General features: G+C 39.4%; 1 protein-coding gene across 1 annotated transcript; it reads right to left on the bottom strand.

Annotated features, from left to right (window-relative positions):
• Positions 1 to 57: 57 nt before the first annotated feature.
• On the bottom strand, positions 58 to 24,196 carry tmem198b (transmembrane protein 198b). The gene is made up of 5 exons (XM_046849509.1): positions 23,822 to 24,196; positions 7,077 to 7,364; positions 3,907 to 4,488; positions 1,992 to 2,191; positions 58 to 1,623 (listed from the first exon to the last, which is right to left on the bottom strand). The coding sequence occupies exons 2-5, from the start codon at positions 7,243 to 7,245 to the stop codon at positions 1,471 to 1,473; spliced, it is 1,104 nt and encodes a 367-aa protein (XP_046705465.1). The 5' UTR covers positions 7,246 to 7,364; positions 23,822 to 24,196; the 3' UTR covers positions 58 to 1,470.
• Between the last annotated feature and the right edge of the window lie 2,793 nt (positions 24,197 to 26,989).

Here is a 26,989-nt window from a genome sequence, read left to right as displayed (position 1 = left end):
GTTAAGTATACAAATGAAAAACTATCCAATAAAAGCACATCACAACCCAAACCCACATGGTGGAATCACATACTTTATCATAATATCCAGGTCCATACAAATGCATGCTTTATAATAAGAAGGAGAATAAGATTAGATTGTAAGGTGCACGTCCTGATGAGAAATGTTTGCTCGGTTCTTCGCTTTTTCAGAGTTGGATATTCTGCATATCTTGAACGCAAATAAATAAGCCAGCAAATAAATAAACACATCTGTGTGCTCATCGAATGTAAGTGCCTAATTAAAAAAAATAATAATAAATTAAATAGCAGACTTCACAAATAAAAAGTTAAATAAATAGCAAAGGCAATTAAAAGGGTAAATGTGCATTCTAGTGCATTCTATGTACAAAAACAGAGGTGCATTGATCTGAACATACAAAAAAAAAAAAAATACAATAAAATAAAAGATCAACAGATGCCTGAGCATGGTCTTATCAAACACAGATCATCAGAAATAAAAAAAAGCCGATTGTGTTCTTAAGGACACCACAGATGTTAGTAGATGGCAACAGCATCAGCACTTTACTTTACAACAGCACAGCAAAAAGCACAGCGATGAGTGACAGGATTTCACGCAGGGATTCTCTGATGCCAGATGAGTGGAAGTCCAAAAAACACTTACCAAAGAAAAAAAACACAAAAAAATCTCTCTCAACTCCACCGTCCTGCGTTAGTGCCAATAGTTCCACAGAGTTCAACAGTTCGCAGTGTTTCAGCAGTCCCTGAGTATCACCTCTGTCTCTTTTTTCCCGTCACAATCAGAAATTGCTTTCAGACTGCACCAGATGCTGTAATATGGCTCTTTCCTCTGCAGCCTTGTTAAAACGAGGCCTAGGAGCAGATTCTCCTGAGACAGCCTCGCACTGGAGCCTCAAGGCAAACCCCGTTTCTGCACAGCTATTTGGTTGAGTTCATGACAAAACAACGTGAACGACGATGCAGATGTAAACGGTAGACTCCACAGATTTACAACGTAGAAGAAGGATCTGTATGTTCCAAGATTCAGCACCAAGAGAGAATTTCCCTCATTGCAATAATGCCAGATGACAGACAGGAAATGTTTTTTTCTTCTTTTCACTGCACTGCCTGACATCACACTGACATTATATAAAATTCAATACAATGTGATGGAGCTGGGCCTGGGTTTTATTCTTTCAAAGATGTTTACCTCATTTTCCTACGAGTGATTTGATGTGCCACGGCTCAGGCACATGTCCAGCAGTGAACGGGAGTGTGTGTGTGTACTGTAGGTGCGTGCAAATCTTACACTTCTTAAACAACATGCTCAAACTTGTACTCCACCCCCACCCCCTCATTGCTCATTATCTATACAGTTGTTACAGCTGTCCACACACAGATGGGTCAGGGACAGCACCAGGTATGTGTGATGACTGTTTCAGATTGTGTAACTGTGTGCGAGGGTGTGTCGTCACACTCGAAGGTTAGGTCCAGCCCCAGAGGTGAGGGGGACAGTTGAGCCGCACTCGTAGTCTATGTCCACAGCTGTGTGTGTCCCGGAGAGCCGAGAACCTGGATACACACACCCTTCCCCTTGTCGCTCTCGGAAACTCTGGATGTAGCTCTAAAACAGGGAGAGAAGAGAGTGAGGATTGGATACATTGGTGAAAAATGAAGTTGAGAGAAACAATGTGATGGAACAGTGTGAACTGATTGTGAACAGGTGTAGCAGTAAGCCACAAGCATGAGCGCAGACACGTGTGTATCCCCACACCATTACCAAACTTCCACCAGCCTGAACTGTACACACAACGTAAGCTGGGTCAAAGAAGTTCATGCAGGTTTGACACCAAAATTTTGGCCTTATTCTTTACAGGTTGATGTTCAAATCCCTGTTCTCCGCTAACATGAGTGGAACTTGTTAATTTCTACTGTTGTGGCCCGTCCGCATGAATACAAACACGTGTGTAATTGTGTGCTTGTTTTTTTTACCGGCGAGAGGACATCTCCATCATATCGGCGGACGGGCTGGGGTTTCCTACGGTATGGCGGTTCTGGGTGCAAGGCTTTGCCCAAGTGCGTGTGGAGCTGAGACTGCTGCTTCCTCCTTTTCTTCCTGCTGCACTCCCTCCTCTCCTCCTTCTGTCTGATCCGCATGAGCTGCACTCGCCGCTGCTGACGGCTAATCATCACTGACGCATGGAATATGCATGATGGAGACAAACAACAGGAGTTAACTTACACTTAAAATCTGAATTAAAACCCTATTTACTAGGGGGGGTTTGACAACGACACTACACACATATGCTAAAAGCTTAGATTGGTTTAAAATTTTTACGATGTGTTTAATGTAATTTGTAACACACACACACACCCAGAGTCCCCTGCTGGAGATTCATCTTAGAGCACACTGACAGACAGAGCCATCTGTCACACTGCCCACACATACACACGGTCGTGCAAGCAGACATCCATTCTTAAAATGCACACACAAACAGTATGTACTTGCTCAAACACTAGAAAAGCACAATTAACTGGAAAGATGGAATGCACAAACATATATTAATCTTTCAAAAATCACTGTCAGGCATGAAAAAGACACAATGCTGCTGCATACTTGCATTATGAGCAATCCCTTGCTTATCATGATACTTGGTTCTAGAGATAGAGGACTGGAAATGATGGTCTCAATTATCATTGGTTTGTGGAAGTATAAAACAAATGTCTGACTGGTATTTGAACGTCTATGCACACAAAACCTATAGTAAATAAGAACCCCCTTTTCCTGCCCCATTTAAACCCTTAATGGCATGGATTCCATAGGATGCGTAACACTTCTTTGAGATTCTGTTTTGTGTTGATGCTGGTGCATCACAAAATTGCTGAATGTTTACCAGCTGCACATTTATGCCATAAAATTCTTCATTTACTACATCCGAAAAGCGATTTATTGGATTCAGGGATTTGTTAAGGCCACTGAAATGCACTGAACTCATGATCATGTTCACAAAAACAGTTGGAGATTACCTGTGTTTTGCATCCTGGTGCATTATTACGCTGCAGGTAGCGGTTATAAAATGAAGGTGGAATTAAAAAGATTGGTATTAATTAGCCCAATGGGTGGTAAGAATGTATTCCCCATACCATTACAAAACCACCACCAGCCTGAACTGTATACACAATGCAAGCTAGGACAAAAAATTCATGGTTTTGACACCAAATTCTGGCCTTACTCTTTACAGGTTGATAAAAGGGTGTATATACCCTTATGCTACAAGATGGCTGAAAGGAGCCACAGCCAATCAGAAGAAATATGTGTATAAGAGATCAATTCGTAATGGTGTTTATATATATATATATATATATATATATATATATATATATATATATATATATATATATATATATATATATATATATATATTTATTACTGCCACCATGCTCTTTAACATAATTACTAGTGCTACAGTGCTACTTATGTCATGTTGCTACCCAACACTGGTGAGCTTGTTGTAGGTCCACATGACCACACAACAAGCCATGTGTATTGTCTGTTAGGTGTCAAAAAACTCTGTATGTACAACAATAAGTCCTCACTTACCACATGGAACACAAAATGAACCTCAAATAAGAATCACCTTTGGGTTTCTTTAGAGGGATTTAAATTCCTTGCTATGTTCACATATACACAACAAAATGCTGAGTCATTAATTTGAGAACACTTGAGGCACTGAAACAAACCAAACGTAAAAGACCCTAAAAGACGTTTTCTGGTATATATCAATGTGGTTCAAGAATAGAATTGAGGAAGTCTTAAATGTGTAAATGGTATTAGTTGGTAGTGTTGCTGTATGAACGTAAAGTAACAAACCACCATACCCATTTTCTTGTACCTCATTGTCCTTACCTTTAGTGTGGGAATACCCTTCAGCCGTCACACGCCACTGGACGAGTGCTCCCAACAGGGCGAGGGCAGGCCAGGCTCCGAGCACAGCCCATGTCACCCAACACTCCGAGCGTGCCGGCACAGCCTTCACCCTCTCATAGATGTAGTGCACCAACGCGAACAGCTCTACAAAGTAATCGGCTGCCACGGCGATAACGGCTGCTCCGAAAGCCGCGGTAGACAGAGTGGTGAAGAAGCGCTGCCACTGCAGTGTGAGAACAGCGAACAGCATTCCCAGGCCCAGCAACACCCCGAGCGGCACCCACACTGATCGCGGCGGTGCGGATGACAACTCCTCCATGCCCACCAGAGTGCCAATGCCTGCCAGCAGACCCAGGAGCAGGCCTACCATGAAGAGACCAACACTGCGCACCAGCATAGTGACCAGACCGCATAGTGTGCCGATGCCTAGCCCGATTCCTGCGCTCGCCTCGGCGCTAAGCTGTGTGTCCAGCACTCGTTCCTTGTAGCACAGCAGGAAGACCACCACCGAGCCGAACATCAGGCCTGTCAGGAAAAGCACGGCCTTGAAACAGCGGTAACCTGTGAGAAAAAGATTATTTTGTAGCATCGATCATCTATTAGCGATATGAAGTTCATTCCTCGGAATATATTACTAGCCCATAACCTGACAGCATTGAAACTAGGGTGCATTTAAGGTTAACATTATACCTAAAGAAAAGGGAAGACACACTATATGCCAACAGTTTGCAGACACCTGGCCATCCCATTTCAGATTTATTTCCTGTTTGCTGTTATAATAACATACAACTCTTCTGGTAATCCATTGGATTTTGAGCAAGAAGGTCCAGTGTGAGCAAGAAGGTCCAGTGTGAGCAAGAAGGTCCAGTGTGAGCAAGAAGGTCCAGTGTGAGCAAGAAAGTCCAGTGTGCAGTCGGCATTCCAGTTCATCCTAAGTGTTCAGTAGGGGTGTCCTCGTATAGGGATTTACATAGAATTGATAGAATTGTCAAGTCTTGCTATAGTCGACTGATAGTCGAAGCATGTGTGTGTGTGTGTGTACGTTTTAGACGGGGACTAAATTAAAGTGGCTAAATTGTCTGTTCAACCGTGCTCTAAGTACAGCAGAACATCGATGCACTGAAATACAATCCAAAATGTATTTACATTTGAATAAACTAAATTAGAACACAATATACCTTTACAGAATACTTCAGACCATGAAAATAAACACCCCCATATAATCGAAATGATGATCCTTATTTCAGAACATCTCTGCGAAGTTTCGGCTGTGAGATTGGTCGTCGCATTAGGCTCCTCTCGTCTAAACATCGAATCTTCGAATATTCAGGGTTACCCCTAGTGTTCAAGAGGGTGGAAGTCAGGGTTATGCACAGGCCACTCAAAATCGTGGGCCCCTTTAGTTCCTATGATGGGAAACTATAATGCTGTAGTTTACTTGAACATTTTAGACAATTATGTACTTCCAATCTTGTAGCAATCATTTAGGGAAGGCCAAGTGACCCCAAAACTTGGGATATACAGTGTATAAACAGGTAGTATTTAATTGAAAGAATAATAATAAAAAAATCGTTGCTCAGACACGCCCCAATTGCTTTGGTCTGTATACACAAACTAACATCACAGCCTCACTTTGCTAAACTCACCAGGATCAATTGAAGAGAAAGGAAATCCACCTTGCCCACTGACAGCAAGGCTGATTATGCTTGTTTGTGGGATTTGAAGTCGCAATATCTTGAAAGGAGGAAGCACCGTTTCAACATCACCACATAACTCAGTTCTACACAGTTTGAAATAAGGAATCACTACTTCAAAGTTGGTGGAGACCAAACAAATACCGTCAGATTAGACAGTGAGATAAGGAGTGACGAAGAGATCATTTTGTGATGTAGAAAATGGACTGAATGACACTGACATGAGTCGTGCAAAACGGGAGTGCGGAATTTGGGGTCACGTGAACATCTACCAGCTGTGCTGACTTCACAGTTCCAAAACGGTTCACTAGTGTGATCTTGTGACTTTTCAAATCTCATTAGTATGTGTCCTCTTTCATCACCCACCCCATCTGCAAGCATCTGAGAGACAGACTGTGCTTCATCGCTACATTTAAACGGCATTCTGGTCTTTCAAAGGCGAACAGAAGCTGGAATAAAGAAGGTGCGGTGCTTGAATCTTGGATATGATTTATGAAGAACTTATTTTAGGCCCTGCCTTTGCAGAAGGTTTAAAACTGATTAGCAGCACAAAAAAAAAATTATAAACCGCTTTGGTTCTGTGAGAACAATTACATAATCTGTAAGAAAAATAAAGCAGCTATGGTTAACTGCGCAAAGTAGGTATGTTCTTCAAAAAAAAAAAAAAAGTCCCTTGCTTGAGCAGTGGTCTGATCAGGCCTTTTCCTATCTAGTGTTTTAAAAAGACACAATGAAGTGCGCTAACTGTTTATTTACCATAGATATAAGCAGGAAGTAACACAGTTTACCAACATTTTCTTTGATGAGCACCATTTTGTGAGAAAAACATTCGTCATTTAAACACTTCCAGAACACCAGGGTACGTCACTGACCGAGAACACAGGTGGCCTTAATTTGCATAAGCACAATTTAATTTGCATAATACAATAGAACACATCACTCTGTCTACATTGTGACTGTTAAAGATTTTTAAAGCACAGCATATTAGTGTCTATTTTTTTAAATTAGCCCTATTACAGGAAGGGTGGTTGTGTTTGGTCATGAATTGGTCGCTGATGCTATCATCATCATTATTTTCTTGGTGGTTATTCATTTGTACCATACCATTTTTACGTAACTAGAATAAAGTGTAAGAGCGCTGGCTAAACTTGCTATGTTTTGTAAATGATTTCTTTATTTTTACTTAAAAGTCACTGATTAAACTGGAGCCACTGGATCGACATTCCCACAAACATCTCGCTAATCATTTTTCCATCGATCTGTTCTTTATCCGTACTTTAGTCAATGCATTGCATATCTCTCTATCCCCTATACCTGGTCCATCTATCCATCCATCCATCCATCCATCCATCCATTCATACATACATTTCCAATACATGCATCTCTGTTCAATCATCCATTATACAAAGGTAACTATCAGTAATATATCTAAACAATCATTGCGGTCTCACATACCAAAAAAGCAGTAGATAATGCCAAACAGGCAACACATGGAGCAGACCACGGTTGGTACCACCTCATAACGGCGTTCCGTTCCCAAATCACAAGGATCAAGTGGCTCTGGACCAACTTCTCGTGGGGGCGGAGCCAGTTTGAAGGCCATCGTCTGCCGAGTGGACGTCATGATGACCAAATGGTTACAGGCGAAAAGAACCACCAATGGCAGGATGCAAGGAGGGGAATGGGAAAGGGAAGGGGAGGAGCTCTGAGATTAGGGAACACCTCCTGTCCACATGGATCTACCTGGAAATACAAAAGTGTAAAAATATAGATAAGAAAATCAGCATGAGCAGCAGTGATAGATCAGAGCAAAAGGCTTTGAGAATGCAACATTGCAGATTGTTAAACACACAAAGAAACACTGTATCGTTTGTCTCAGAGTCTCCCTCCTCTCAGTCTTTCCTCACAAGCTCCTAACGTCATACGAGACTGAAAAAATCGCACCTCGTTCAGAGAGAGAGGCGCGGATCTCTGTTCAGTTCCCCCCGTTCTCCACTCTGCTTGTTCAGACATGATGTAATCTTCTCTTCCTCCGCTTATATATCAGTAAGAGCCTTTACATGGTACACTTTTTAAAATGTGATTAATACAAACCCACGCCACGCTAAACAGTGAGTCAGCTATCCATCCATCAGACAGCCTGTTACCATTCCATCCCAAAACTCCTATTTAGGTATCTCTGTCAATTTATACATCCTACCATTGGTTTCCCATCCCAAGCCATCCATCCATGTAAATATCTTTTTAAATCTTGACTTAAATCCCTCAAATGAATCATATCATTTTCTCTCAGTCTTCTACTGACCTCTCTGTCTAAGTTTATCCGTCTTTCTTAACATTTCATTCTTTTTTTCTCTCTACCCCATCTCTATTTTAGATCCATTCTCATCCTATCCCTTCATCTCTATATCCTTCTTTCTATCTATCCCTCTTCATGCCCACTTATTCCATGTTTTCAGCAATCCATCCATTCATTAATTTCCACATGCATCCAAAATTCTCCCATTCAAGTATCTCTGGCCAGGCAGCTGAAAAGTCTGTCTGTCTGTCTGTCTGTTTATCCATCCATCCATCCATCCATCCATCCATCCATCCAAAACATATATCTGTTAACAGTCATTCATCAATCCATGAGAAACAAAAAACAAAACACACACTATGTGCTGAAATAAACATATTGTCTTCACCTCTCCATGTGTCTTTGCCACTCCATCTCTTTATCTCTCAAGTCTCTTATTGCTATCCTTTCTTTTCTTGTTTCTCCATCTCCCCTTTCTTAGATTATGTCTCTTTTCTTTAGCATTTTCTCTCTCCTACTCCCCTCATTCTTTTTATCTCTCAATTTTTTCCCCTTCCATTTTCTCTCCTTTTATTCTCCCTGACTCTCTTTCTTATACTCCCTTTTAAAACATGCCTGACCATGATAATTTCTCCTCTGGAGCAGATCGTATCGCTGTTCGACCAGGTCAGGACAGGGGTGTTACTTATTGTTGCTCTTTAAAACACAGTCTGATTCTCAGTGCTGTAGCACATCCTGTACATTCAATCTCCCAAACGATAACAATCTCCAACTTCCTGTCTATCGCCATAACAACCACAAAGCACTGTCCTCGTGCAGCCTGGAGTGACCAATGGGAGGGCAGTCTAACCTCCCATAGCAACAGCCTGACAGCCAATCGGAATGGTGCCATTTCCCTGTGGTTTGTGTGTTTCTGACTAACGCTCTGGCAGTGAGACAAAAGCGAAGCCGCGATTTAAACGCATGCGTACACCTACACCGACAGAGTCACAGTCATACATCCTCACACGTTCATGTGTTCTCTTCGATCCGGTGTCACATGCTCGCACCGTCTGGCATTCTGCAACATCAGACAACACTCACTATGATATAAGAAAATGCATGCATATGAAGCCATTCTAATATAAATACGCTTGATAAAAATAAACACACGGACAGTGGGACAGGTACGGACAGGATTCTGTCTTTTCTTAATTTCCTTAAGGAGTTTGTTAGCAAGCGTCTCAACAACTTTCAATAACAAGTGTCAAGCAAACGCAACAACTATTGTCTTTACCCAATTTTTTTCCAACGACTTAATGGCCCTTTTCACTGACATGAACCTTAAAGACATAAAGTCGAGTCGTCCTAGTGGTTTCTAGAAGATTTTAAAATAAATTGAAAAAAGCTGGTTTAATCTGTTGCTTGTTTTTCTATTTTGTTTTTAAGTAGCAAAAATTTTTGACTTAATAGCCCCCCAAAATACAAACATATAACAAAGAGACTCAAGTCATCCTAGTGGTTTCTTTAGGACTTTTTTAATTATTCAGGAAGGATTGTCCTGATACCCTTCTACTTCTGTGTAAATGATGGCTCACTCAGACAACAAAGAAACAAGAAACAAGTTAATATATATATATATATTCTCACATCTGAAACTGGAAAAAGTGAAGCTGATGTAAATCCTTAATTAACGGCACACTTTCCCGGACACCATGGCGATAGTGTCACTAATGCATGCTCACCTATATAGTTTCCTATCATGTATAAGGTCTGGCATTAATGAGATTTTAAGGTAAAAATAGTATGAAATCAGTTTAGGTTTAATACAGGGTTAGAATGAGTTTACCAATTTAACTTTAAAGCTGACGTGTACATAATATGAACTTGCATGAAATGTTAATCTGAACAGGAAGAACAATGTAGTGTCAATTTAATAAATATCAAAATGATTATAATGTCCGTCCCTGTTTAGCAAAGAGTTGCATTTCAAAGCGATGCCGCATCCTTGTTAGGAAGGATGATAGTGTCGTCAGCTTTCCCCCTTTATTCCCAATGAAGTGCATTTTCCTGTATATAATCAGGTCATGCTATGACCTATGTTGTGTATTGCAGAATTGTCCTCAAATATTGTGAAATGCTCTTTTTTTGTCTGATCACACACTCATATAATCCAGTTATTGGAGTGTTTGGATGAATTCCACTACTGCGCTCTCTGTCCTGCTCTTCCAGGCCTAAACTCCTTTTCGGCTCTCTCTTGATTTATCCTGATATCTTCAACCATGGATATGTTGCATTCTATTCATACAGTCACATATTCCAAAGCAGTTTGCTTTTTTCATTTGTGCTCTCTGTCTCTCCCTCTAAGCATTATCTCATGGTTTGAACATGACTCACTGTATTTAAATTAGGTTCTGATTTGGTTACAGTGTCTAACAGTGCAGAAACTATTGCCCACACACACACACATATATATTCTTAAGGTTGATACTTCCAAAACAGGAAAAATGGGCAAGTGTAAGAATCGGAGGAACTTTGACAACTTTGGTGTTGTGTACTTTCAGATAGTTGAGTACATTTACAAATGCCAACCTCTTTATTTATTATTTATATTAAGTCGGCCATTTCCAACAGTTTGCACTCTATATTTTCAATACGCAACTATTCTTTAATCACATCAACATAGCAACTATATACAACAAACGAAAACACAGAATAATGTGTTTTCTGAAACGTAGATACATTTGGATAGTGGCTCTCAAAGAGCAAAAAACCACAATAAATAATACCGTCACATTTGTAGACATTTACCCCAAAACATCTATGAGTATATTACTTATATCAAAACAATGTTTATTTCTTTAATTATTTAAATAGGTATAAAAGAGACCCAAACCCTTCAGCGCCAAGCAGAAATTCATTGGCACACATGCATGCATGCATGCACACACACACACACACACACACATACAAACCCAGATCAATATGGCTTCAAGCAAAAGCAGTGGAAAAGATTAAGTGGATTTTGGTTCATCTATTCCTTCATTTACATCCCCTACCCACTAGAAATCGATAAGCTAGTCTACAGCTGCTCTGGCCTATAAGCGTTTTCTCCTACACACACTACCTTGTCCTCCAGCTTTTTCCTCTCCTGACACTTTCTCCTCTCAGTAGCCCTTATTCCATTCCTGCCCATTTATTTTGCCCTTACCTCTATCCTGGTGTCTCTCTTATGCATGGAATAAATCCTTAGACAGTAAACACACACATTTAGCAAGCTTACCAGACCACTCGGTGGTTCGTGTATCAGTAAACAAGTCGACACTCATTCAGAAAGAATAGTCACGGTGCATAAAATCGGAGTCGTTTGTGTGCGTGGCAGGTGCGCCATTTGCACGGGGTGTGATGCTACATTGTGCAATACGTGCCACCTGCTCCACCTCGCCAAGCTGTTTCCTCCTACCCAGCTATCCGTGGGCTCTTCACACTCACGACTGCCTTACTCATTCTCCCGCAGCATGAACGGGGCCATGAGATAAGCCACCTACAGTACAAAATGTGCTTCTGAGTTATGTGTGACTGATCATTAAAGTGCGCGTTTTGTGTGTCCGCGTGCTTGGTTGTGTCTGGAAAGAGGTCAATTCTTGATTAATTTAACAAAGGGAGCATAGGGTATATTATAAATATGCCTGTGGCATTACCTCACCGATTATCAAATAATTGATGTATATCGTTAAACACATATATATAAAAAATAAGAATTAAGTTGCCACACAAGTGCACGGTCAGCAAATATTTCAAAATATATTGCAAATATTTCAAAGGAAATTCATGAAGGAAAAATTATGCTGCTTGTGTAAGTATTCAACCCCCAGGTTGTGAAAGAGATAAAAACACTGTCCTAATGAGGGCATGATGTACTGATAATTGGCCTCGATATGAGAAATATTAAAATAGCTCCTATTTTCTGAACAGAAAACATCTCGGATGAACATTCACTGAAACGCCTTTGGGAAAGGAGTGAAGATGAGCCCAATAGAAGTTAAAAATATACATCATAAAATTAATTATTTGATGCATCCCAGTATCTGGATTTCCCAGTACTCACTAACAGATCAATAAAGAAGGATCAGAAGCTGCATTAAACCTCGCAAGCACTGCGTAGACAAGGCAGTTCCTCTAAACTCAGTGCCTAAAGAAAGAAAATAATTTAGGACTGTATGGAAAACCATTCCTCAAGAAAATCCCAAGACCACCAATAGTATGTGGCATTAAGGTGATCAGTCTGTGGCACTGCTGAGGTGGTTTGGAAGCCCAGGTTTCTGTGACAGTGGCCTTCAGCTCATTTGCATTTTTTGGTCTCTTGTTTCTCATTTTCCTCTTGACAATACCCCAGAGATTCTCTATGGGGTTCAGGTCTGGTGAGTTTGCTGGCCAGTCAAGCACACCAACACCATGGACATTTACAACTTTTGGTGCTTTTGTCAGTGTGAGCAGGTGCCAAATCCTGCTGGGAAATGAAATCAGCATCTCCATAAAGCTGGTCAGCAGAGGGAAGCATGAAGTGCTCTAAGATTTCATGGTAGACGGCTGTGCTGACCTTGGACCTGATAAAACACAGTGGACCAACACCAGCAGATCACATGACTCCCCAAACCACCACTGACTGTGCAAACTTTACACTGGACCTCAAGCGACTTGGATTCTGTGCCTCTCCTCTCTTCTTCCGGACTCTGGGACCTTGATTTCCAAATGAAATGCGACCTTTTCTATCCTTTCATCTAAAAAGACGACTTTGGTCAACTGAGCAAGAGTCGTCTTTTTTTGTCCTTTGCCCAGGTAAGACAACTCTGACGTTGTCTCTAGTTCAGGAGTGGCTTGACACAAGGAATGAGTTGTAGCCCATGGATACGTCTGTGCATGGAGGCTCTTGACTGGCTCCAGACTGACTCCAGCTGCAGTCCACTCATTGTGAATCTCCGTTAAATTCTTTACTCGGCTTCGTTTCACCTTTTCAACTACATTTTTTCCTTCCATTCAACTTTCCATTAATGTGTTTGGATACAGCACTCTGAACAGCAGCTTCTTTAGCGATGACCTTTTGTGTCTTACCCTCCATGCGCAGGGTGTCAATGATCGTCTTCTGGACAACTGTCAAGTCAGCAGTCTTTCCCCATGATTGTGTAGCCTGAACCAGACTGAGACACTATTTAAAGGCTCAGGAAACCTTTGCAGGTGTTTGGATTTAATTAGCTTAAACTTTCGTTACCTATATTCATTCACTTTTTCTACTTAAAATGCACTCTGTTGTCAATTGTACATTTTAAGCGAACATTCATAATATATTACATATTGTGTTTAAGTCAGTGTTCAAGTAGGGATTAGTGAATGAGTTGAACAAGTGTTTGATTTTAAACACACAAGATGTCAAGATGTGATTTTATGGTGTTATGTGACCAAATAGGAGACACTGAATTTGGTTATAGAAGTTTTACAAATTCTCTCTCAGTTTTAAAATGATCCCGAACTTTGGAAACTTTCTGGCCTTTTCTTTGGCCTGAATCTTTTCCTCGCTGTTTTCTCTCCGTTCCTCCATTTTTTTATTCTGCAACGTCTTCAATGTTACCGATCCAAAGCGTTTCAGAGTTTAGCAGGTGGTGCGTCAGTAATAATGGTCCGTGGGAAACGCAGTGCTCCGTGTGTAGTTAAATGGACTAAACGAATTTGCCTCGATAAATATTTTTATATGAATTACTAGAGCTACTTGAGGAATTATTACAGCCCTAATAGGGACATCAGCGTTTTCAAACATTTCAGTGTGGATGAGCAACTTTTGGGAAACAACGGAAAATTATAGTGTGGCCGCAAACCGTTTTTTTAAACGAAAAGCCCCATTTTCAAATCCGGTTAAACTCAAAACCACACCAACAAATCTGGATTTTAAGTAGTATTTAGTTTGTGCTGATTTCCTCCACAAAAATAGTTTGTGGTCTCGTCCTCAAATTATCGCTGACTCAAACAAGAAGACCTTCATCTCAAACACCAAACAGGCCCTAACTAACGAGGGCAGCTCGTTATATAATAGGTTTCAAAGAGTAAAGAATAGCACATTTTCCTTTCTTGAGATCAACGTCAGAACATTGTTTCCATTCCAAGCAACCCCAAAATAGCCTAATGTGGTGTGATAAAGCTAGTCCCTTCCTCTGTCCTACTGTGAACAGCAGAATTTGCTACTCTGTGTGTAAGTGTGTGTGGGCACACTAGGAAAACTGCCAGCCAGAAAAATCATGGGCGGTAAAGAGGTGGGTGGAAAATACGTGTGGGTTAAAAATGGACTAAGAACATGAATGAAAAAAAGCAAGACACACAGATGGAGAGAGACTGAGAAAAAATTAGAGGGTCAGAGAGAGAGAGCATAAAGAACACTAATGTAAGCACAAAAAAAAGAGAAGAAATGTTCAGTATTGTATATTAAGAAAAATGCAAATGCCTGAACCGAGAGAATCAGAGGCTTACATAATTCCTTCATAATGTCTCATCGCTTGTCTAGAAAACGTCTCCTACTGCTCCATCTGCCAACACGGGTAATCAGAACATGCAGGACTATGCAGAGATGTCCATTTTAAAACACACACTCTCTCATCACCAGGGACTGACTGAGTGATTAGGAACTGTTTGTTCGCTGCCTTTTATATCTCTATACATTCCCTCGACCACAAAAGATACTGCGGATATGCCTATTGCTTTGCAAATTGTATGGGCATATGTGTTGCTGCTTTGAGACTAAGCGGTGGAGATTTCCAAGACGATGAAATGTACTTTTATGTTTAAATAATGGCTATCCACAACTATTTATTTCTTTATTACATTTACAACTCGATTATGATCCAGTGCCTGTCTGCATGTGTTATTTCGGTGACAACTGTGTAGTCCCGACTCATATCCCAAATTGCTAGCGCATTTAACATTGGCGTTTAATGTGGGAAAAAAAAAAAAAAAAAGCAACATCACAAACATATTAATAATGCTGTAACGGTCAGCTGCTCACGTTCCACCATCAGCATCAAAAACCGAGAAATTAATAGCTTTATATCCCAAAGTCATATTTATAAGAACTCCATGAATAAAGTAAAGAAAAGCTATACAGTACAGCTACACAGGGCAAAAAGTAAACTCGATTAGTTATCGGTCTTTGAGATGACATGCCTGATTCCACTGTTGATATTCAATGCGTGCAACTGACCCCGATCAAATACAAACGATGGAAAAAAGCATGGAACACGTCCGATCCCTGAGGTTAAATCTTTACATCAAAAGCACACCTTTAGAATGAGATTTGCAAACAAAAGAAATATTGGCATTTATATTTTATGCTCAATCTAAACATTGAGGCCAAAATTTTATGTTTAGTATTGCTAATCTCTTTAGCCGGTTATACCTATATTTTTATGAGAATTTCTTTTACAGTCAAGTTGGAAAAATACTAGAACCAAATAAAGGCAGATATAATGATTAAGGGTAAGTAAATAGAGGGTGCAGATGGGTGTCTGACAGGGCAGCTGGGAAGCTCTCCTGACATGACTTGAACCTCGAAGAGGCTTTACTGAGATTACAAGAGATTTTGGTGTACGGCCAGGTGCTGAACACCAGCACTCGTGTCCACAAACAAACAGCATCTGCTCTGATCTTTCAGAACCTAATAAAAGAAGCGTGGAACAAAAGCCAAAATGAATGTTCAATATCCTTAAAAACCTTCATTATGCAGCAGCAGTGTGATTGATTAATTAAATGAATGTGTAGGTGTTTTTTTTACTTTCGGTAACAGTGATTTCCATTAAACCCATATGCATATATTAATGATTTGTACATTACACAGTACATTACTATTAGCTGAGTGCGTTTACTTTAAACCCACAAATTTCTCAAAACTACAAAATAGAAACTCGAGAATTCTAGGTGGCATTGTTAAATTTTCCAGTAACGCAGCTCAGCCATTACAGTGCCCTGGCAACCACACTATCACTAACTTCTTATTATAGTTTTAAGCTTTTTTGGTCTTAACTTAATCACTCAAAAAATTACTTGGACACTTTCTTTTTATTTATTTATTTATCATAGTTCTAGTGAATAATGTTGATAAGTATATTTTAAATATAGTTGCCACTCCAAAATTTTCTGAGATTTTTTTGTTATTCATTCCGGTGACATTTCTTCATTTTTCCTGTATAATGTATACCAAAGTGCAGGGCAATTTACACCTACTTTTATTGCCCCCACAAATAGACCTTGGTCTATATGGCCCACATTCTTCGAAGGTGTCTATACCTCTGTATAATGTATAGGTATACCTTAAATGGCAATTCTTTATGAGAAATTTATTAAATCCACTTTCTGTCTCAATTGGCTTTGAACAATCTTTGCTACCAGAACCGTGATTTTGCGTGGTTTTTTTGGCAGACTTTCTTCCAGGGTACCTGGTTGGAGGCAGCAGGTGCAGCAACGTATCAGGTAACGAACCCTATATTCTGACTTAGGCCTAAAATTCTATCGAATATCTTCTGACTTTATGTATGTATTTAATGTTTTTAAAAACAAAAGTGATAGGGGGAAAGATAATGCCACAATTTACCATTAGTGTACTGTTGGCAATTTTATATTTATATTATAACTATGGGTTCTTTTCAAATTGCTAACTTGCCCAAGACCCATCTAAAGGACAATTTTTTTTCAAAAAAACAAATTTTGCTTCATGTGACCACAGAATATTATTTCAAGAAAAAGCTGTGTAGCTGCTATTCCTGCTGCTTTCGGGTCATCCTGCAACTTGTTTCAGATGACTGCTGGTTTCTCTCTTATCCTCATTATTCTGAAAGCACGTTGCTATTTTGTGTGACGCACCTTTCCAGAGACAATAATCTGTGAATCTATGAATCTTGCATTTGAACTTCATCCAACCAATAATACTTACAAGGATCTTTTGCAATGACTAACTTTTTCCATTCGGCTGCTGTTTAATGATGTTGTCCCTGAAGACTTTTGAAGCAATTTATTTTATTTTTGAACCTTGCTCTCTAGTGTTGCATAACTTAAATACACTTTTTACAACATGAATACATATATGTTTTGTTCATACTGACAAGGACAACATATGAATGTTTGAAATTACATTTAACTGAGGGTCACACTAGCTGTAATGCCTGCTCACACATACAATTGGACCAAAGGTCTCCCTGTACATCAGATCATGCTGTATGTAAATCTGAATAGCGAATAGATGAATAGCTCTTATAAGGCAAAACGCTAAGTAAGTAATATATTGTCATATCTCCTGACATTTTCCAGAGATTGTCCTGGGCCCATATCGGGCCCGACCTCAGACTATCGTGTATCATTTAAAACCCCTAATTAGGCCATGTATTGTAAGTTGTTTGTTATTCCATACAATATAAAGCATTGCGTAGCTGATGTTTGAAAGTGCTTAAGTTTGCACATGATTTTAGCAATGCAGTCTCAGTTCTGCTGTATGTGTGTCCAGTTAACAAGATTCTGTGGCTTACACTGTGGGCAGCAGAAGGGTGGATTAATGGCATTACGATCTATCTCTGTCTCTCACCCTCTTGCACTCAGACTAACTTGTAACACTAGCTTTACTGAGGTTTTCCAATGAACTGCACTGCACCTAATACAGTGCAGCTTTTACAACAAAGGTGGCCTTTTTTTTTCGTACACTTGCCACATTTAATGCAAAACCTACCGGTTCTCTTTCTTTCTTCATTTTCTTAGATTTATCACACTTTTCCTCTCTTTCTGTTAGCATTGTGCCACTTGAAATTTCTTCCTTATCTCTTCAGACCCATTCCCCTGGTAAGCTGCAATTGCTCACAGCCATTATTATACAACAGTGGATTTAAAATTGCAAAAGTTGTTTTTGGTATATAATACACCCGCCCAACACCTCGACATCACCACACATCTCTCTCTCTCACACTCTCACACACACACCTGAACAATCCGCAGTCTTATTGCTGACAGACTGCTGAATACCTTTTAGTGGGTGACTGTTAAAAATTACATTTAAAAAAATATTTTTTTTACACAACATTTATGACCTTTTCTAAAAGCATAAACTCGTTTCTGGAGCACCTCAAGGAATTCAAGAGATCACAGACTTTATGTATGTGTATTGTCTACCTTTGTGTAAGCCACAAAACCAGCTGGGACTGTGGCATTGGAGAAGATAAAAAAGAAAAAGGTCTCATTCTTGGCAGAAATTAGGAAAGTCTTCTCAGAGATCCATTTATGACAGAACACATAAAGAGCATTTTTGAACAGTGGTGGACAATAACAAAGTAAATGTGATTTGTTACTGTACTAAATTATTTTTTTTCCGTATCTCTACTTTACTGAAGTATTTTCATTTGGGGAGACTTTTACTTTAACTACAATTCAAAGTCAAATATTTTACATTTTACTCAAGTACATTTTGCAAAATCAGTTGTTCCTTTTTATTTATGAGTGGATAAAAACTTAACTGGTCAAACACGCAGCAAGCCACCAATCAGGGTAAAGCGCAGACTGTTTTAAACTTGTTTTGATTGCCGCTGTGCAGTGGCGGATTAAGGCATATGAGACATGGGCAGGGGGGCATTTATTTTTATTTTTTTTACCACTTAGAATAATTGATGCAACCATGCAAATATCACGTCACGGTGAATGAACCTGTTTGGGATTTGCCCGGATAAGTTCCTTCACTCATACACTCTGGGAGGAGAAGCGGGGGTTGGGTGACGTCATTTCATTAAGGAGAGCTGAATCTAAACTAAAATTATGGATGACAAAAAAGGTCAAAAGCCCAGGAGCCCAATTCAGAAAGAAAGAGGAACGAAATAGGGGGGTAACGAGCTAAAAATAAAGGTGTGTATGCAGCTCTATCACTCATCTCGTTATAAGGATAGTGAAGGTTAATGCATTAAATGAAATCTGCTAATATCTGTATATCACTTATGCTGTGTTGCCTGCTGAGGTTTTACGCATAAAGCAACAATATTTCTTTTAGTTTGCATAACATTATAATTTATAGTATGAAGTTTATCATAATGTCTGTAGCTTGCAACAAAACAATTACAGCCTAACTAGTCTAGTTGCATTGTAGTTAAACAGCACTTGTTGATTTGGTTACCTTTAATTGAGGTGAAGCCATACAGGTTTTCTGAGATTATACTGAAAAGGTCCTGAAATGAGTTCAGTGAGGGGGGAATCTCCAGTGCAGCTTAAAAGGCTCGTTTAAAAGACGTTATAAGGTTATAGATGTTGTATGCCTCTTATAGCTACAATTAGCCAAGGAGTTGTTTGGTTCTTGGTTTTGAGAGTTTGATTAATTGTATTTAATTGTGCAATAAATGCATTTAGGGTGATATTTATACATAAAATGGAGTTCCCAGAAATGTATCCAAATTTGTGGACTGCTCTGAGGATATGTCTTACTCATTTAGTAACGGTAGCTGAAGCAGAGAGGAGCTTTTAAAGCTGAAACTTATCAATGGTGGAGATGTTGGGTCATGGCCTGTTTCATCCAAGGTGCTGTTCAAGCTACAAATGCCATTGCGGATTGGTGGTATCTACTTAGTATGTACATACAGTATAGCATCAGTTCAACAGCAAGCAGAACATTTTGAGAGGAATAAATGATGGAAGAGTCACCTGACTCTAACTTCCCACAGCACCTGTGGCCTTTTTTTCACTATTCTTTTTTTAAGTTGCTAAAAAAGGTTTTGGGCTCATGATAATCTATTAGATATCAATCAGTGTTTAAGTCATTAATATTCTATTAATAGATCTGTGTGCGGAGAGTCTTTTCACATAAAATGAGTTGTGATAAAAATGATAAGTCAAGTCAAGATTTATATCCAGAATAAACCATAGTACTTGAATACCTTGAAGTACATTTTAAGGCCATTACCTTTGTACTTGTACTCAAGTGAAAGTTTAAAGGGAGCACTTTTACTGGAGTCATATTTCACCTGGTATATCTCTACTTTTACTCAAATACAAGCTTTATGTACTTCATCCACCACTAGTTTTTCTTTTCTTTGTGCTGTAGCTGCTTCAGGGTTGGGAATTAACTGTGATATGGACATGCTGATTATAAAGAAGGTACACTATATGGACGACAAAAGTTTGTGGAGACTTTACCATAAGATTTGTATATGCTTTTTGTGTTTTTATGGAGATTTGTGCTCATTCAGCTACAATGGCATAAAGCCAGGTGCTAATGTATGGTGAAGAGGCCCGGGGTGAAGTCAGAGTTCCAATTCATTTCAATGGTGCTCCATTGGGTTGAGGTCAGAGTTCTACACTCTAACCTATTTAACCATTTCTTTAAATAAAGTAGAGCCGCGTCCAGGTTTGGATTAGACTTTGGATAGGAAAGTCACAAGTTTAAATCCCACCACCACCAAGCTGCCACAGCTGGGCCCTTGAGCAAGGCCCTTAACCCTCTTAATAAAGGGTGCCTGCCAAATGCCGTGAACGTAAATGTGAAAATGTAATGCTACAGCATCTAAAGAAATCCTATACAACTGTATGCCTCCAACTTTGTGGTAACGATTTTGGGGAAGAACCACATATGGCTGTAAATTTAGGCATCCTGAACACTTTTGTCCATATAGTATGTTTTATTAGTGTAAAAATGTACATGTAATGTACATTTAATAATATAATATAAATGTATGTACAAAAGATGTTCTCTTTCATTTATGTGGAGAATTGCAGCCTATTTTGTTTTGTCAGACACCACTATGTGTAACATGTTTCTAAATTGTACTTTATTATATTGAACTTTGTTCACCTCTCGGATTAAGTGGATCAATGAGACTCACTGACCTCTAGCACTCTGATTAGCTCTGATGTTTTTATGACCTTCTCATTCTGTACCCTGATTCGACCCTTTTATTCAGACCTCCAACTGGCCACATGAATCGATGACAACCGATCACACATCACAACTGATGAGGTCAAAATACAATTCATATATGCAACAAAGATGTAGTCAGTAACAAGAGGCTAGTAAATTCAAAACCTTACATTGAGCTCATTTGAGCAGAATGTTTGAATGCATATGTGGAGCAGGACAGCTAGATTTTGCCTTTGGACAGGATCAGTACTGGGCTTGATGGTTGAAGGGTGCCATGTACGAACAGCAACCATCCGTCAAGAGCATGGAATCTGGCCAAACACCAAATGTAGCAAGTGATTGTGTGTGTCAGTCACACACAGCTCAACAGCTGCCCTCTTCCTGATCAAGAATCACACACACACACACACATATATATATATAAAATGTGTGTGTAAGTGTACTTTTTGGACAACAATATACACATACACGTGACTATTTCCATAGAACAGCACATGGATATTTTCATATATTTGATACTTTTTATTTATCTACCTTTTTTTTTCAATTTTATTTTATCCTTCATTTTATTCCATTCCTTTTTATGCTTAAATGCTGGACAATCGTACATTTCACTGCATGTCGTACTCTGTATGTATGTGTATGTGACAAATATAAAATTCGATTAAGATTTTTTTGATATAGTAGTTGTTCTCAAAGGCAATAAAACCACGCAGCTTGTCATACTGTTACAGAAAATAAATCATCATCTGACCGATTACACTGGCAAAGTCCGCTAAAACAGAAATAGTTCCAAGGCTTGACAATTACATTTTACAGCTACATCAAATCACATGCAAGTGAGAAAGCGAGTTCTAAGGAAGCAGTCTGTTGTGGTGACAGTGAGATAACCTCATTTTATTTGTTTTGGTTTGTTTTTGCCTCCGTTCTCTCGCTCTGCATGTTCCAACAGGCTCGCTCGTGAGCAGATTGCTTTTGAAATTGTATCAAAACATGAGAACGTGCCACAGAGCAGCTGATGTACGTGAGAACACCTTTACTGGCAGGATGAGAAAGACTGGATCTCAAAGGAGATGTTTCAAACAGCACTTGAATTATCTGATAGTCAGGGAAGGGAGAATATAATAAAAATGACTATGGTTAATTAGTGTAATCTCAAATTGAAGAAGGTGTGTCACAAATCTTGGCACTTCTACATTTAGTAATTTAACACAGCCTGCTTTTGGGGTGAAAAAAATCTTTCCTCAGTACACAAACTCATGTTTTACAGAAAATACCAATTCCTTTTACCTCACATTTTCACTTGGGTTTAGTTTAAACGACAGTCATGTCAAAAGTTAGATTTTGTGACCACTGAACCATTGCGTGAGGATTTTGGTGTTTGAATGTTTGTTCTGGATGACTGCACTGCTAGAAGATCCCAACATGATGAAGTTGTAACTTCCAGTCGGATTTTCATTTCAAGTTTCCTGTGACTTTTATGGAGTACATAAAAGTCTGCACTTGCGTATAATGGTTTCTATAGAATTTGAGCAACCTCATAACATTGATCTTCCACCATTTCTAACATGTAGCCAGGACTATTTGTGGTTGAACCAAAAAAAACCCAAATAATTATGGTCCACAAATCTTTTGGTATCAAGTTAATCTATGTATTCATTAAGTTCCCACAAGTTGATCAATGTCTGATAAACTTTTAGGTGTGCTCTATTTACTAGTTGTATCAAATCTGTTGAAAAGTTTCTCTAACTTTAACGATGCAAATAAAGCTGGTGCATCACAAAGGCCTTTTTTCCTCATTATATTGAACTTGTATTTTTCAAAGAGGCTTACTGATTTTGGACTTTTTGTGATTTTGTTATTATTGACACCTGAAGTAAATTTATGTCAACCAGATTGTAAAACCTGAAACTACACAAGACCTTTAGGAAACATAATCATACATACATAACACAACACAAATGAGGTCATGCCACAATGTCCGGTGCAAATGATTATGTTTGTGGTCCATGTATCAGTCTCATCCACCTGCACATCACTCTGACAAATCCTTGTTCTAAACTGTACCTTTACTCGATCCTGGAATGGCATCATTAGTACCATTTATGATGTATTTTTCACCTAAAAATACACATACAGTGTAAAGTGAACAAAATCGGTCACATAACTGCATCATAATTCAGGGGTCCCCAACCACCAGACTGTGGATTATTCGGTACCGGGTCGCACAGAAAGGAAAAAAAGTTGTAAAGTTGATTTTATTTCAATTTAATTGACTTTAGCAGCCTGCAGGGTGGTCTATTTTTAAAGATGATCACCTCCTCCTGTGCCAAATCCCCAGGCACACTTGTGTCAGTAGCAGTTTTTTTTATTCACCAATAAATTAAGCTCTGCATTATAGTGAGTCGAGTTAAATTTTTATAAGATATGAAATAATTAAATTAATAATTTATATAAAAAGAGTAATATGATATCCATGCTGTTTTATTTAGTTATGCACCATATCCCCCCCAACCCCGCCAATAAGTGTGTTGCGTGAAAGTGATCCGTGGTGCAACATAAACTTGGGGACCGGTGCCATAATCTGATCCTACAAAAAAGTCAGCATTTAGCTGCATGAATTACTTGATGTATGCACCCTATGTAGTGCACGCACATAGGGAGCCATTTCGTTCATAAGCAGTAGATACTACGGGGACGTGGTTTCCTCATACAGCCGGATGTCTGTAGTAAGTGTTCGGCACAGGTATGCTCGCGTGTACCTTTTGACCGGAAGTCCCCTCTAATAAGTCTTAAGTGAAGCTGGGGGCAAAAACGACACGAAGCTACTGGGGTTTAGACAAGACTGAGTGCTAATCAGGTTTATCCTGACACCTATTTAATAATATTAAAAATAAAAATAAGAAGAAATTTCACATTATATAATAGCAGGAGAGTTTTGTAGTCAATGACACTCATGGCTTTAATGCATGAGTGTTTGGAGGAAGATCTAGGTGTGTGTGCGCTCACCCTTGTAGCGAATAAGCATCCTCCTGCGCTTCCCGATGCTCGGCCTGTGTCCTTCGTTGCGGCTTTGCGCCACCGCCAGCTTCCGCATCATCTCTGGCGAGCCTCACCTTCCCGATTCTCGGTTCCGTCCACAACAGCTAAACCCTACAATCAATCAGAAACGACTGGTTTATGGTGATCTTTTCTCCCTATCAATTTTTCACCACCAGTCTTCGCTTTATTCCACTTCACTCCGCATTTATAACACCATTGTGTATTTTACGCATCAAACACTCACTACATTGTCCAAAAAAGACGAAACTAAACGAAGGACTAAACCCATAAAACTAATAGTCTGGTCCTTCTGCAAGCATAACTATACTCTTTACCTAGATCGGCTTGGAACGTACCATTTCGCTCCAACGCACGGGGGACACCCAAAGATGTAGGGCAGTGCCATGCGGCAGGCGAATGCCCGATTGTGTTAATATACTGCAGTCTTGGGACAACATTTTTTCACAGTGTTATTATTACACTATGTTATTGCATTGCTAACGATTAGAATCCTGTAAGATGATTCATGTTAGAAGGTTGGCATTAGGATTGGAACTATCATTACTCATCCTGACCTAGTATATATGAAGGACGTGTGGTCTGACGTGGAATGCACGTTGTATGAACGGTGCTTTGTGTCTTTCGATCTGAAAAAAGAAAGAGGCCTAACAGTTGACACATATACATTACAGCACAGTGAAATCCGCTCTTCACTTATTAGGAAGCTGAGGGCAGATATACAGCACCCCTGGAGATCAGAGAGTTAAGGGCCTTCCTCAAGCACCTAAGAATGGCAGGTTGGTCATACTGGGGCATCAACCAACAACCTTCTGATCAACAACCCAGAGTATGGGTTAGGGTTATGGTTAGGGTTAGAAATGGCTACTCTCAAAGTCTGTCAATCACTAAAACATCATTAAGAATGATGTGGGTGCAGATTTAATAAAATTTCCCTGCGATTTGGGTTGCATGAAAAAGTAGAAAATGATTCGAGGCCTTCTTGTAGTGAAGACGTTTGTGTCTGTAAGTGAAAATAGGACTTAAAGGAGAGGTTCATGCTGCCAGAAAGGCCAGCCCTGGCGAACAGTTCAAGATCCATATAAAAGATACAATATAAGCAAACAGAAAAAGAAAAGGTCACTATAATGGTCAGAAATCTTTATAGTGGCATCAAGGCAGATAAGACATGGGTGAATGTGTGTTGAAAGAATCATAATCCTTCTCAGGAGGCATCTGAGGATGATTATCTGGATATATTCCTCTCAAGTCTTTGAGCATTTACTAACTTTTTGAGATTGCCCAGCATTGTTAGGGACCTTGGGAGTGTTATTATAATCGAAATGGCTTTTGTGGGTTTGCAGAACGCCCATGAACATGATAAAGCAATTTTCATGTCTGCCTAAAATGTTTGGAGTGAGTGTTAGACTTCATCAAGAGTGTTTCAACTCCTTTTTGTGGTTTTCATGGACATAAGAGCAACATACTGCCAGGGTTGGAATAGTGCCTTGTATAGGGGACCAGCAGGAAGGTAAGGTAAAGTTATTTGCAGATCATGTTCACTTGGCACCATCTGACACACACTTACTCCTGAGTGTGTCGTGACTGGGATAAAGATCCGAGGCCACGTGTCTCACCTAGAAATGATTAGGATGCTTCTTTTAGATGCAGGAAGAATTGGTGCTGCTGAAAGAGAAGCACCATGACAGTGATGGGCTCAGCATTCTTGGTGCACCTCAGAACTGAGCCACTGCTCAGGCGAATCGAGAAGTGCCAGTTGGGGTGGATCATGCACACAAGGATGTCCACTTATTCGTTTCTTTTAGAGCTGATTCAGGCACATATCACTTGATAGAGACCTCAAAAAAGATCCACTACCTGCTGCAAACATCTCACAAGTGACATGGAAACTCTTGGGGTTCCTCTAAAGGTGCTGGGATAGAGAAGTCAAGGTGGAATGGAGGATGAATTCTAAATTGTGAGGCAAAAAAAATAATTTCTTAAGAAGATTTATATATAAAAATGTCATCTGCAATTTATTCTCCTTTTAAGAGACACATTAAAACACATCCTGAAATGTTGGTTACTTTGGATAGCAAGTGTGTTCTCTATTTAGCTTATAAAAATAAATAAAAATAAATATATATATATACTGTATATCTTTTTTTTACATGATAGTGACAGTGCTTTCCCTAGTAATAAAATAGCTCTACCTATAGATACCTAGAAAGCATGACTGAAGGCTCATGGCTTTTCTTAAAGTTCAGAAACTTGAGACTTGACACTAGCTTGGAAAAAGGAACTTGCGAATAACTCTGCTCTCATCCCATCTGTTCCCATGCACAATCTATCACCTTGTCCTTCAGTGTGAAGGAACCAACGACGGACCAGCAGTGACAAGATATTATTTGTATCATGGATCAGATGCAAAGCAGTCATGCTGACACAGTAGTGTGTGTGTGCACAGCAGTGCTGCTGAGGTTTTTCAAACACAGGGTACACATATTGTTACCTTGTTTTATACACCATATGGTTTCACAGTCAGCGACAAGAGCTTATTAAAAACCAAAACATCACTGCTGCACATGAAACAAAGCAAAAGACACAAACTTGTATGTGGTGGGTTTATATACTTATAATCAAAGAAGAAGGAAGATTCTAAAGTGCAGAGCATCAGATAGGCTTTGGGGTGTAAGTGTACAATCTACAAAACATACCTTTATGATGGTTGGTAAAATAAAAAACTAAAAAAAGTAGAATAAAAAAAATTGAGTGGCAAAGTAGGTGATTATTGTGCTTTTTAAACTTGTTAAATACATGGAAGAAATGTTAGACTACTGCTACCACCTAGTGTTTGAACATAGAGTGAAAGGAGTTTGACACTTGAATACTGGAGACACTGTAAAGTTTCTTTTAACCTTTATGTAACAAAAAGAATACTGAACTATTCAATTTCTCTCTCTCTCTCTCTCTCTCTCTCTCTCTCTCTCTCTCTTACAAATGCTCCCATGGCCTAAGGTACCAGTGACCAATGGTTTTGTCGCTTTCTTTTCTTTTGGATCCACCTGATTCATCCGAAAGCCCTACCTCTGGAGACCACTCTGTGCAACTCTGTGAACAGCCTAAAGATTAATAAAG

This window comes from Silurus meridionalis, chromosome 1, assembly GCF_014805685.1.
Source record: "Silurus meridionalis isolate SWU-2019-XX chromosome 1, ASM1480568v1, whole genome shotgun sequence".
NCBI classification, from domain to species: Eukaryota; Metazoa; Chordata; class Actinopteri; order Siluriformes; family Siluridae; genus Silurus; species Silurus meridionalis.
Note: the sequence above shows the minus strand (reverse complement) of the source record. Positions and strands in the feature narration are given on the sequence as shown.